This window comes from Oryctolagus cuniculus, chromosome 8, assembly GCF_964237555.1.
Source record: "Oryctolagus cuniculus chromosome 8, mOryCun1.1, whole genome shotgun sequence".
NCBI lineage: Eukaryota > Metazoa > Chordata > Mammalia > Lagomorpha > Leporidae > Oryctolagus > Oryctolagus cuniculus.
In genome coordinates this window covers 71,196,009-71,210,458 of record NC_091439.1, presented here as the reverse complement: position 1 = coordinate 71,210,458, position 14,450 = coordinate 71,196,009, and the positions used below count along the sequence as shown (strand labels likewise).

General features: G+C 36.5%; 1 protein-coding gene across 3 annotated transcripts in view; it reads left to right on the top strand.

Annotated features, from left to right (window-relative positions):
* SMARCAD1 (SNF2 related chromatin remodeling ATPase with DExD box 1) overlaps nucleotides 1-14,192 on the top strand; it is an 82,333-nt gene extending 68,141 nt beyond the window's left edge. For all 3 annotated transcript variants that reach the window (XM_008267592.4, XM_008267591.4, XM_008267593.4), the window contains 10 exons: nucleotides 472-607; nucleotides 1,104-1,241; nucleotides 2,217-2,312; nucleotides 2,410-2,527; nucleotides 2,718-2,839; nucleotides 3,480-3,668; nucleotides 5,010-5,128; nucleotides 5,974-6,156; nucleotides 7,354-7,463; nucleotides 12,239-14,192. In XM_008267592.4, the coding sequence (XP_008265814.1) occupies nucleotides 472-607; nucleotides 1,104-1,241; nucleotides 2,217-2,312; nucleotides 2,410-2,527; nucleotides 2,718-2,839; nucleotides 3,480-3,668; nucleotides 5,010-5,128; nucleotides 5,974-6,156; nucleotides 7,354-7,463; nucleotides 12,239-12,300 (1,273 nt within the window). In that variant the 3' untranslated portion in view covers nucleotides 12,301-14,192. The remainder of the gene's footprint in view (nucleotides 1-471; nucleotides 608-1,103; nucleotides 1,242-2,216; nucleotides 2,313-2,409; nucleotides 2,528-2,717; nucleotides 2,840-3,479; nucleotides 3,669-5,009; nucleotides 5,129-5,973; nucleotides 6,157-7,353; nucleotides 7,464-12,238) is intronic.
* Nucleotides 14,193-14,450: the final 258 nt, after the last annotated feature.

The window sequence follows — 14,450 nt, the reverse complement described above, 5'->3', positions numbered from 1 at the left end:
AGAGAAAGGGGGGTCTTCCATCCCATGGTTCACTCCCCAATTGGCCACAATGGCCAGAGCTGTGCTGATCTGAAGCCAGGAGCCAGGAGCTTCTTCTGGGTCTTCCACATGGGTGTAGGGGCCCAAGGACTTAGGCCAGCTTGTACTGCTTTCTCAGGCCATATGAGAGAGCTGGATAGGAAGTGGAGCAGCCGGCTCTTGCACCGGTGCCCATATGGGATGCTGGTGCTTCAGGCCAGGGCGTTAACCCGCTGCACCACAGCACCAGCCCCCTCTTTCAACTTTCATAATTTGTTTACATGTACATCAATCATTATTAACTAAAAATACATCAAAATTTGAGTACCACCTGTGTCTTGTGCTGCCCTTTAAGTACTGAGTATTAGAAATGAATAAATAAAAGCCATTTTAGGAAACATTAAACCTCTCTAGGCTCCAAGTTCTTAAAAGGTTTTTGTTTTCTTGTGACAGGTATAATTGTGCAATCAGCAGTTCAGATGATCGTAGTCTGTTTCGACGCCTAAAACTTAATTACGCAATTTTTGATGAGGGCCACATGCTGAAGAATATGGGTTCCATCCGCTACCAGCACCTTATGACAATTAATGTAAGTGTTTTGACCTTTTTTCTAAATTGTGAAATTTTAGGTTATATAATTTAATGTGTATAGTATTCCATTTAAGGACACAGCAAATTTTTCTGTAAAGGGCCAAATAGTAAATATTTTGTGTCTTGTGGGCCCTTTCAGTTTTTTTTAAACAGTCCTTTAACAATATGAAGCCATTCTTAGCTCATAGCTAATAAGCTATTACTTATTAACCCCTGTTCTACATGATAACATTTATAAATCAAATATACTTTATATTCTTTGATCACCTCACAAAAGTGAGGATACAGCTTACCTACTTACCAATAGTTTTTACATTCTACTTTAAGTACCAGTAGATGGTAAAAGCAGACGCTGTTTAAATTACCAGTATTCACAGATTGTTAATTATTATGGTTTTAATTCTCCTCTGCACTTCTTTGTCCCTCATTGGGGAGGGTGGACACAAAGGCAATGACTTTTAAAAAACTAATCTAAATTTTACCTTTATTCATAGGCAAATAACCGGTTGCTGCTCACAGGCACACCTGTGCAGAATAATCTGTTAGAACTCATGTCACTGTTGAATTTTGTTATGCCACATATGTTCAGTAGTAGTACCAGTGAAATACGAAGAATGTTTTCTTCTAAGACTGTAAGCATACATGCATATTTTCTCCCAAATGTATTGCTTTGTGTTGTATGTGGGCCATTTTTTCTGTTGTCTTTTTTATTGTTGTTTTCACAGTATGTATGCTGTATCAAATAAAGTAGTTCATATTTCTATATTTGAATCAGTTTGTAAATCAGGTAAAATATAATGGAGGAACAAAATGAATATCTTTTATATTCAATGTCCAGAGTTTTAGATCTTAATATCCTAATTATCTGAAGGTTGACAGTTTTAAATTACTAGAGAACTTGGGTATAGAACTTGGCTATATGCTGGGAAAGCTTGCTCATAGCTTCTTTATCAGAATTGGTCTTGTAAATCAGTGCACAAGATGGTGACCTTGCTACAGGTGAGAGAGCTTGGGGCACTCTGTGTTCAGGTTAGCTGCATACCTCTTTTGCCTGCAGCAGTCAGCTGACCTTGGGCCAGTTATCCAGTACCTGTCCCAGATGCTGGCCTAGTGCCTGTGCCCACTCAGGGTGCTCTAGGTCGCGGCATCCCTGATACAGCTTTCCTGGCCCTGTCCTGTGAGCTGCATGGGTCCAAGCAGCTGCTTTCCATCAAGAACTGGAAAATGTCTACCTCTTGTTCTCCCCTCCCCTTCTCCTCATCCTCCTATTACACTCAGCACATGTTTTTGTTTCATGAGTATTATTTAGGTAATTGGTTAGTGACCCACCAGTTGGTGACCTCTGAACAATAGACTGGTATAGTTCAAATTTATTACCTCAGCAGAATACATGATTACATAACATGAAAGTTCAAAATATACATGGAGCTTCATGAAGTAGATTTTAGCCCAAAGTTCAAACATAGAATGCCATCTAGAATGAATTGAGTTTCTGTAGAAGATAATTCAGATTCTAATTGAGGGAAAATTTCTTAATGTGTAATATTGAATTGTTGTGATAATATAAGTGAATAATTTCTAATAGGATATATTTTTATTTTGTTTAGAAATCTGCTGATGAGCAAAGTATATATGAAAAGGAGAGAATAGCACATGCAAAACAAATCATAAAGCCATTCATTCTCAGAAGAGTAAAAGAAGAGGTAACTCAAACGTGCATGTTTTTGGTTGTGATTATTTTTTAAAAGTATGTTTTCCTCTTTGTCAGAAAGATCATCTTAAACTGTTTTCTTTTCTCAGGTTCTCAAGCAGCTACCCCCTAAGAAAGATCAAATTGAGTTGTGCACAATGTCAGAGAAGCAGGAGCAACTGTACTTGGGCCTTTTCAACAGATTGAAAAAATCTATCAATAACCTGGGTATAATCTGGCTTTCACAGTTTTGTGTGAACAGTAATCTTGTACTGGGGCTGCATTTTATCTAGTGATACAATAATGGGATTTGCTCATTTGTAAAAGTAGAAATACAAGAAATTTTTAACTTTTTTAAGTTGAGATATTTCAACAAACAGCTCTCTGCTTTTTTTAATCTACAATCTTTAAATCACAGAAAAAAGTACAGAAATGTGCAATGTCATGATGCAATTGAGAAAAATGGCCAATCATCCTTTATTACATCGTCAATATTACACAGCTGAAAAACTCAAGGAAATGTCTCAGCTTATGCTAAAGGTAACGATTTAATTTATATTAACATGATTTATTAGTAATGTTGAACACTGAGGCAGTTGTTAGGGTCAAAGTCAGACTACTGAACCCAATAGGTATATTAAACCTTTAACCATGTATTTAAGAAAAACATTTTTTTAGGACAATGTTCAAGATAATTTAGGTTACCTAAGAACCAAGATGGACTGATCAGGGGTCAGCAATCTGTGGCCTTAGAGCAGTGATTTTTTATTGTAAAGTTTTATTATAACATGGTTAAGTACTACTTTGTGCTGTCTTACTGCTTTCTTGATATAGGGGCAGAGTTGAATAGTTGTGACATAGGTCGTCTTGCCTACAAAGCTTAAAATATTTACTGTCTTGCCCTTTTCAGGAAAAGTTTGTCAGCTCCTAATCTACACTTAGCATGGAAAGTTTCAGATATATATAGAAATACAGACAATTATATATTGAAACCCCTCGCCCATATAGCTTTCACCCATTTTCTAATTATTATTTGGTAATGATACTACACTTGTTTCATTTCCATTCCCAGAATGCTCTCTAGGATTATTCTGAACCAAACTTTAGATATGATTTATTGACCTAATTATATTATTTTGCTTTTAAAGCTTATTGTGATTTGTTTTTGTTCTGTTTTAAGGAACCTACACATTGTGAGGCTAACCCTGATCTGATCTTTGAAGATATGGAAGTTATGACAGACTTTGAACTACATGTACTTTGTAAACAGTATCGACACATAAATAATTTCCAGTTAGACATGGATTTGATTCTAGATTCTGGAAAATTCCGAGTTTTAGGACATATCTTGTCTGAATTAAAACAGAAGGTATGAAAAAAGATAGTACTCCTGTATTTTCTCAATTAGTAAACTTCTTAAAGCACTTCTGACATGATTTGGCTTTCTTGATGTTGTTATATAATTTTTTTTAAAGTTAATTTATTTAAAAGGCAGAATGCCAAGAGTGAGAGACGGAGACAGAAAGATCTTCCATGTGCTAGTTCACTCCTCAAATGGCTGCAATGGCTGGAGCTAGACTGGGCCAAAGCCAGGGGCTTGGAACTCCGTATCTGTTTCCCACATGGGTGGCAGGGACCCAAGTACTAGGGCCATCTTTTGCTGCTTTCCCAGGTTTATTAGCAGAGAGCTCGTTCATAAGCAGAGCAGCAAGGAATTGGACTGGCATTCTGAGATGGGGTGCCAGTGTTGCAAGCAAAGGCTTTACCCACTGCACCAACATGACAAGCCCTTCTAAAACTTAGTGTTTTGAACATTGTCTTGACATACTTGATCATGTCTTTTCCTGATTATTTCTTTTCTTTTATGGATCCTCAGAACAGAAGTTACTAGATTAAACCTGTATTGATACTTTTTCTTAAGGATTTATTTACTTATTTGAAAGGCAGAGTTAGAGAGGCAGAGAGAGTGAACGAGAGTGAGAGCACACTTCCATCTGCTGGTTCACTCCCCAGATGGCTGCAACGGCTGGAGCTGAACCAATCCAAAGCCAGGAGCCAGGAGCTTCTTCTGGGTCTCCCACATGGGTACAGGGGCCCAAGGACTTGGGCCATCTTCTGCTGCTTTCCCAGGCCATAGTAGAGAGCTGGATTAGAAGAGGAGTGGCCAGGATACGAACCAGTGCATATATGGGATGGTGGCACCACACGGTGGCGTTACCTGCTATGCCACAGCACTGGCACCGGCACCTTGATACATTTTTTTAATATGTTTTTTGAAATCTATCCATATTAGTATGTTGAAGATACCATTTGTTAAATAGTTAAGTAATGCTGCATTTTATGTATGAAATACCTTAAATCTGTAAGATCATCATCCCATCCAAATAGTCCTGTATGCAGTTATTCACATTTGCTAACATTTTTCTTTCAGGAAAACGAAATAATACTGAATTGTCCTTGAAATCAAAACTGAGAGTTGAATTTTAGCTCTTAAATTTACAACTTAATTTATTCATATATAAGCTACAACATGAGATTTATCTTAGGTACCATTACTAGACTTTTATGAAGGAAACAATCAGTCATTACATACTTAGGTTGTAAGGAATTTTCTGTAAAATTGTCAACATGATATGAATAATACTCCTAATTGTTTAGGCTTTGAAAATATAATTATTTTTGTTTATAATCCATATTTGTATTTTCACAGGGTGATAGAGTGGTATTATTCAGCCAATTTACCATGATGCTGGATATTTTAGAGGTTCTCTTAAAACATCATCAGCATAGGTACCTGAGATTAGATGGAAAGACTCAAATTTCTGAAAGGTTGGTATACTTCACCTAAGTGTCAGAAACTGCTTGTTGTTTCTTTGTTTGAAAGCATTGGATAGAACTTTGTTGCTTTGAATCTAATGTGTAGTTATATCAGATCATCACCTTAAAATGAAGCAAATTTTCTTTTCAGATTTTCTGAATTGAGTAATATAAGTATATTTTGATATGGCTATGAAAATTTTATACCTTAAAGGGTATTCCCCTTTAAAAATCATTCAAAGTCTAAACTACATCATCTTTAATCCTGATTATTTTATAGTCTTAGTCATTTCATAGTTTAAGGATAATGAAAAAAAAAATGTTTTACTCCCCAGGATAAAAAGAGCATCTTATAAAGCAGCAAATGCTTTTTCTAGTGTTTAGCTGACACTGTTCATCCTGCTTTATTTCTAGCAGCCAAAATGATTTTTCCCTACTGCATTAAAGAAAGTATGCCAAAAGCATGCACATCAGCTTGAGCCTGAGGTCCTTGGTTTCATTAGCTATATTGTCTGCCAGTAACAGCTTACTGACGTCTGAGAAAGTTAAAGATTGAAAAGCTATTGGTAGAATTTTGATTAGCCACAAATCATTAAACAAAGGACAAAGTAGTCTTTCAGGAATTAATCAAATCTGAATAGTTCAGTTAAAGAGTTGGTAGGGAGAGCAGTAGTCCAGAAAGAAGTTGATAAATTGGGAAGGCTTTCAGTGTCACAGCCACAGTAGAAGAAACTAATGCCAGGAATGTGTGTGGATTTATGTCTTCCTCTTTCTTTTCCATGTGATGTGATTGCTTTTAGTTTTAATTAAACTGTATACCTTCTAGTAGGATTTGACCTAATATATTTGTCTTACAGGATTCATCTAATTGATGAGTTTAATACCGATATGGATATCTTTGTGTTTCTGCTGTCAACAAAAGCTGGTGGATTGGGAATAAATCTGACTTCAGCAAATGTTGTTATACTTCATGATATTGATTGTAATCCTTATAATGACAAACAAGCAGAAGATAGATGTCACAGAGTAGGCCAAACTAAGTAAGTGTTTTTAGCTTAAATTAAAATTTTTTATGTTTTATTTGTTGGAGATCATGCCTTAGTTTTTATTTTGTCAGCAAAACATGGCTGCTAATATATTTTTAATCACCATTATTGAACATGATCTACACTATGTAATTTAATAATTTTTTAATAACTAAAACAAAGTAACCTCCCACCTTTACCCCAAACAGTTCTATGGTTCATGAAGATGAAGTATTTTGAGTGATCTAGCCCGTTTTAAAAAGATTAGTAGGTTTATTAGACCACTTTGAAACCTGACACACTTGGTAACATACATACTGTTGTTACTCTGTTAACTTCTAGGAAATAGATTATTTGTCTTATAAATTGCCTTAGGTAAAGATTAATTTGGACGTTGGTTGCAGGACTGTAAAGAAGTGGCAGAAAATTTACAACTGAACTTTACTTTTATAAGTAAAAAGCAGATAATTTTTTCCTTTTTTGTGACCTGTTTACTAAATTTCTGAAAAACAATCTCAAATTCATTTATGAATTTATGAGACATATTTATCAATACCAGTTGTGGTACTTTTTTCGTTACTACACTACCTTACTTACTGTATGGAATTATTTCTGGGGACCTGATAAACAAGTTTCTTTTGAAAAGGTAATTTCTGACTGAACACAGAACTGTTTGTTATAAAGTACAAATATCTTCCTCTTCTGGATCATTAGGAAGGATGTGTAAATTTAAATGATCAGAAAATGGCAGTTTCATGTAATTTAACAAAAAAAAAGGGGCTGCCATTGTGGCCTAGTGGGCGAAGCTGCCACCTGCACCCTGGCATCTCATATGGTCACAGGTTTGTCTCCCAGCTGCTCCATTTCCAATCCAATTCCCTGCTAATGCACTTGGGAAAACACCAGAAGATGGCCCAAGTACTTGAGCCCCTGCTACCCATGTTGGAGACCCAGAAGAAGCTCCTGGCTCCTTGCTTCAGAAGGGCACAGCTCTGGCCATTGCAGCCAACTGAGGCATGAACCAGCAGATGGAAGATTAATCTCTCTCTGTCTGCCTCTCTTTTGTAACAATCTTTCAAATAAATAAATATTTTCTTAAATACATGTTTGTCACTTAAGAATTATTTTTGTTGAACTCTGAAATATAATTTACAGATTTCCAAATAACTTTTTGTTCAGTAACCAGTGCACATATTTTATTTGCCTTTTTAGAGAAGTACTAGTTATAAAATTAATAAGCCAAGGGACAATTGAAGAATCCATGCTAAAAATTAACCAACAGAAATTGAAACTTGAACAAGATATGACTACCGTAGATGAAGGTAAGTTATTTACAAGCCGGAACTTCATACTTATATGGCCAAGCATCCAGTTACCCATCTCGAGTATAACAAAGGTGACCAGAGAACTTAACTAGCATATGGTGTAGGGATAACATGAGGGAAAGCAAGCATGCTTAATGTCAGCAGTACTGCAGTAACTAAGATCCATTGTGCCAGAATTCATAATTAACAGTTTGGTTTTAAAAAATGATGGCTTTTCCATGTCTTGTGTCTGATGCCAGAATATTTGAGAAATAAAGTTGTTTATGACTACAGTTTTATCCATGATATTATAATTTGCTTACTATAATATTCATGAACCCAGCAATACATGGCATAATGTGTTTGATGGCATAGTTAACTTTACTGAGAACCCTAACATGTTAATTTAATTTTGGTGAGTAAATACAAGTATTTATTGCATTAAGGTTAAAATTATGCTTTAAGTTGCAATAAATGCATTTTTAAAAATGTAATAATTTTAGGATTTCCGATTGAAACATTTGGATTCTGGAAAGAACTCTCAAATAAATCATGCCTCTTCTGGGGCAAGCATTTGATAACAGCAGTTAGGTTGCTACTTGGGATACCCTTATCCCCTATCACAGTTCCTGGTTAGTGCTGGTTCCACAGTGTTAGTGCTGCTTGAAATTCTAGCTTCCTGCTGATGAATAACCTGGGAGGCTGCAGGTGATGACAAGGAGTTGGGTCCCTGCCATCCACATGGGAGACCAGATTCAGTTCCTGCGTCCTGGTTTTGGCATCTTTCTCTTTCTCTCTCCATTGCTGTCTGCCTTTTAGATAGATAAGAATAACCTTTCTCCATTATACCCTCTTGAAAATAATAAGTTTTATAAGTTTAAAATTTTATTTATGAGGATAGAAAAGTTGGTGGGAAAATGGAATTAAAAGGTACATTTATTTTTTAAGTCCGTGTATAGTTTTTTTTGTAGTATGTACTTTCTGTGAACTTTTTGAAGACCTCTGGTACAAATACACAAAAATCAAGATAATGACAATTAAAAATTCAAGAGATATAAAAGGGCAAAGGAAGAGCCTGCTTTCTGGCCTGTCACTCAGCCTTTCCAGGAAAGTGATGCATGTTAACCTCTTTTTGAGTATGTAAAAGCCATTTTATGCATTTAGAAGTAAACAAGTGTAATCTTTCTCCCTTTTCAGTAGGCAACCTTCTGAGCTTTTCTTTTCTTATTTAATGTTAAATGTAATTGGAAATAAGCAATTTTTTTTGACAGCTAGAGTTAGACAGTGAGAGAGAGAGACAGAGAGAAAGGTATTCCTTCCGTTGGTTCACCCCCCAAATGGCCACTTGGCTGGAGCTACGCCAATCCAAAGCCAGGAGTCAGGTGCTTCCTCCTGGTCTCTCATGCGGGTGCAGGGGCCCAAGCACTTGGGCCATCCTCCACTGCCTTCCCAGGCCACAGCAGAGAGCTGGACTGGAAGAGGAGCAATTAGGACTAGAACCTGGCACCCATTATTCTAACAAGTAAAAGTAGAAAATGTCTAGGGGCCGGCACTGTGGCATAGTGGGTAAAGCTGCTGCCTGCAGTGCCAGCATCCCATATGGGCACGGGTTCTAGTCCTAGTTGCTCCACTTCCGATCCAGCTCTCTGCTATGGCCTGGGAAAGCAGTAGAAGATGGCCCAAGTGCTTGGGCCCCGCGTGGGAGACCAGGAAGAAGTTCCTGGCTCCTGGCTTCGGATCGGTGCAGCTCTGGCCATTGCAGCCAGTTGGGGAGTGAACCAGCAGATGGAAGACCTCCCTCTCTCTGTCTCTCTCTCTCTCTCTGCCTCTTCTCTCTCTCTGTAACTCTTTCAAGCAAACAAATAAAAATCTTAAAAAAAAAAAAAAGAAAATGTCTAATGCTGATAATAGTTTGTTGTTTCAATTCAGTAAACTTCCACTGAATGTTTACTATATCCCAACGTTTTGGTAGGTATTCTATACTATGAAGAAGTGAACATTTTAATTGATCTTCAGAGAGAGAGATATGTATGATCAAATTAATACTTGTCCTACTGTAGTGTTTATTTCAGTATCTGTGTCTCATATTACTGTAGAAGAGAGGTATGTCTGTTATGAAAAAGACCATTTTTTCTCTCTAATGGGCTTAGCGGATTTTTGTGTTTCTAGAGTTTACTTTTGTGGTTCTCAGAGTACAGATCCTGGATTAGCAGGAACAGCATGTCCTGGGGAAATGCAAATTTGAAATGAAAATTCTCAAGTCCCTTCCTCACCTTCTCTGCACTAGGAATGGGACTCAATAATCTAATAGTCCTTCCAAGTGAAATATGCCAAAATCATAGAACCACCACTTTAAAATAAAAAGTACTGTCTTAGCTGGTCTTTTTATTTAATCTCCTTTAATGTGATTAATTATATCCATAAATTTTTGCATTTTTCAGCATATTTTTATTTAATTTATTTGAAATGCAGGGGAACAAACAGAAAGAGATCTCCCATCTGCTGGTTCACTCCCCAAATGTTTTCAATGGCTAGGCCACGCTGCAGTCAGGAACCAGGAACTCATTCTAGGTCTCCCACATGGATGGCAAGGATCCAAGTATTTGGAGCCATTGCCGGCTGCTTCCCAGGTTGCACAGTAGCAGAAAGCTGGAATGGAGAGCAGAGCTGAGACCTGAACTGAGGCATCCAGGATAAGATGTTGGGCATCTCCAGTAGCATCTTAACCACTTCTCCACTCACCTCTCAACCCTTTGTTACAAAAGTTTTCTTAGAAAGAATTTTGAAAGCATAGCATGAATGAAAGGCCAGTGATTTAATAGTTGGGACGTTTCAGTGTTTGCTTCCTCCAGCTTTTTTTCCTGTGAACTATTTCAAAGTCAGTTGCAAAACTGACGATTCATTCTTGAGATTTCATTGTATTTCTCTAAATTGCCACAATACCGTTATAACATGCAAGAAGGTGAACAGTAATCTCCAGGTATTACATATTGTTCTTATCCATATTTCTCCTCGTTCTCTTTAGTATCTTTAAAAAAAGAAAAGAAAACAAAACAAAACAAAAAAACATGGTGCAGTTGAAGTTTACACATTTTATTTTGTTCCATTATATAGTAATAAACTATCTTTAACCTTAGAAGAGTCTCCTCACTCTTTTCCTGCTTTGTCTCTCTGTGTTTCTCCTAGCAGTAGCTAGTTAATGTTGGACAAATGTCAGCATGGGTTTCATGGGCTATTTTGAAGTCTTTGGATGAACTTGGAAGTCAGGGTTTCTGTGAACTCCCTAAGCATTTATGCAGTGTTTTGTGTACTTGTACGTATATGTATTCTTTACAAAAAGAGTAGATAAACTTATCTTAATGGTTGTAGATTGTAACAGCACTGTTTGTTTGCTGCATTTTAGTCACATTTAATTTATAAAATTATTAATTATGTGCAGTTACACAGGTCAGCAAATATTTATGAGTTGCCAGCTGTGTTGTCAATAATAAAATAAGCTCATCTAAAAACATTCACAGCACTTAATTAATTTAATCACAGATAGCTGTATTTTATGTCAAAAAATTCAAAAAAACTCAAGTGTCTAGGTGCTGATGGCTCATTTAATTAAAATATGGGCAAAGGGCCTGGTATTGTGATGTAAACAAGTAAAGCCACCACCTGCAATGACAGCATCTTACAAGGGCACTGGTTCAAGTCCTGGCTGCTCCACTTCCAATCCAGCTCCCTGCTAATGTTCTGAGAAAGCAGTGGACAATGGCCTACATGGGAGATCCAAAAGAAGATCTAGATTTGGCCTGGCCCAGTTCTGGCTGTTGTGGCCATTTGGGGAGTGAACCAGCGAATGGAAAATCTGTCTCTCTCTCAAACTCTGCCTTTCACGTAAATAAAATAAATCTTTTTTTAAAAATGTGGGCAAACATTGAATAAAAGGTCCATTGCCATGGTTAATTTAATCCTTGGCTGCTATACTGTGCTCAAAGTTTTATGTGTGGATTAGATCTGAGTCAGATATTGCCCATGCCTGGATTTTTCCTAGTTTCTACTTCATGTCTTTTATAGCTTTTTTTAACCTTATATTTTTATTTTTTTTTAAGGATGTGTTTATTTATTTCAAAGCCAAGGGCTGAGCCAGGCTCAATCCAGGAGCCTGGAATTTCATCCGGGTCTCCCATGTGGGTGGCAGGGGTCCAAACACTTGGGCCATCTTCCACTGGTTTTCTTGGGCCAATAGCAGTGAGTGGGATAGGAAGTGGAGCAGCCAGGACATGAACCGCTGCCCATATGGGATGCCAGTGTCTCAGGCGGCGGCTTAACCCACCACGCCACAACACCAGCCCAAACCTTTTAACTTTAAATAAATTCAAGAATATTAAAATTTGGGGTCTGGGGATTTGGCAGCTTTGATGTCTTTTTTTTTTTTTTTTCCCTACTCAGTTTGAAAGATGTTTTTCTTTTATTTTGCAAATGGAAGTAAATACCATGTGCTGAATGAATTCAATATGGTCTAAAGTATCTGTATCTATGTTTCTGTATAAATCTATTTCTATGTAAAGCCAGCACCATAACTTAAGGTTGTAGTGCTGGCAATATGAGTAAGAGTACAGAGGAAGTAACCCTGATGTTTGATGGGATTAAGGGAAAGTTTTCAACAAGGTGATGCTGAACCAAGCTGGGCCTTGAAAACATGAATAGGGATTCACCAAAGAAAGAAAAAAAAAGAAAGATGATGTGTATTACAACAATTAAGATATTTTTTAATCAATCTTCTAACACACTTTTCTGACCTGCAGGTGATGAAGGGAGTATGCCAGCAGATATAGCCACATTACTAAAAACATCAATGGGCCTGTGAATCAGAACTGCAGATTCCTAAGTGATAAGGAAATATCAACTTGGTGCACTCAAGGACATTTACATTATGATGACCATGGGGTTTATGAACATTTATACCTTTTTATAATTTCCATATTGCATTTCTCATAGTATGGACAACTTTTTTGCCACTAACTGAACTCTCCAGATGCTCACACATGAGATTTCGTAAAAAGCCACAAATATGTAGTCCTGAAGATGTTGAATAATCATTTTACAAAGCAGTTTTCTGAATGGGGATTAGTTGGTGATTGTTTGTAACAAATATGCTAATGCTTTAGAAATGTCAGTATTTTTGTAATTATTTCTACCTCCAAATATATATATATTGTCTTTCACTGGATAATGTGTGTAGATTTTTACATGTGCCTTATTTGACAATGCTTATGTCTTGTTTTTGCTTGTCTCATTTGAAGTTTTTTTTTTATTATGTTGGTTTAAAGAATGCAGCTGTATAGATAATATAGCTTTCATTTTATTGCTATTTGAAGCAGATGTTCACCAATGTCAACAAGAACTCATCCTGAATTTAAAGGTGGCATTCCATACACTAACATCCCCCAGGTCCTCTCAAGTACTTATGTTAAAACAAATTTGTTTGGCTAGGCACTAAGTTGTTTTCCAGTGAGTAGTAACTAAAGAAGCCCTCATCCTGCTTCATGGATTAATTCTTTCTGTTCGTTTCCCAACTGCACTAATTGTGCTTCTTAATCTGCCTCTCGTGCATGTTTTCATTGACTTCCCTCTCCTGGCTTTTGCTTCTCTTAAATTGTTGCCCAGTCACTTCTGCTCCAGTTCTCTTCCTCTCTAAATACCAGTTTCTTCCTGCCACATCCCATATATCAGCGAAATGTTGGTGACATTTTTCTAACCTGGCAGAACAGATTAACTTAAAGCTATTTCACGTCAAAGCAGACTGGATGTGACTTCATGTTAAGGCAGCATTAGGTACTGCATGGAAATAGGTCATTAACTTTAAACTCTTATCAAAATATAATTTACCGGTTTCCAGAATTTCCAGTACAGGACCGTCTGAAGAGAGAGCCATTGTTGAATTCCAATTCAGTGTGGGTGACATAGTGAAATTTAGAAGTTGTCTATTTGATATTTAACTCTTTATTAAATCTTTCTTTAAAATTTTGCCTGTCAGTCCATAATGCTGTTTTTATTATACATCCGTTTCTTTGTATAACTTGTGAGTTTCATGTGTTTTGTTTTTATTTTGTAAATATCATTATAAATAAACTTATTTATAAATCAGAGACTTGTTAATTATTGGAGATCACACTTTCCAAGGCATCCTAACTTGCTAAGATGCTAGGTAATATAACCCTTCGGACTTAGAAGATGAACAAAACTTTTAATGTGATTCTTTAGATATTACAAACTCTTACAAACTCATGACTCATTAGACTTACTCAACCTTAAAGCTATATTGAACACACTGAATATGCTTTAGTGTCACAGGGCTAAAAGAAACTGCAAATGTTAATACTACCTCTTGCATTACCATACCCAAGTCACATAGTCAAATTGTTGGGAATATTACCTTTTAAAAATCTCATGGATTTCTCTTAACTTTTCTGTATCAATGTATTTTCAGTGATAGGCTGTTTCTTTTGTTGTTAGTGTTGTTGTTGTTATATTTGCATTATTATCTCTAATGAAATGTAGTTGGGTTCTTCCTGTAATGCTCTATTGTGTCTTGGGCTTAATAAAAATATTTGTGATCATAAGTTGTATTTTCACAACCTTTTTAACAGTTTCTAACCCTCTCCCCCCCTTCCCTTTAAAATATATAATATTGAGCACAAATGAGATCATCTTATGCGCTTAATATTATGTCGGTCAATAAATTGGAATTTATTACCAGTTTAATTCGTTCTTTCATTGGCCCAATGTCCGTGAATGTCTTCATCCATTATCAGCAAAGAATAAATGAGACCACATGTTGCAGTAATGTCTTTACCAACTGCAAATGTGTTTTTTTTTTTTTTCAATTTAATGCAAATCACATAAGGGTAGAATATATGCCTTAGAGGCTTTTTCATAACTGGGATGCCATACACTTGTAGCTTATTACAGTAGATATTTAGCTGAAACATGAGATAAAAAGTGTCAAAATATTGG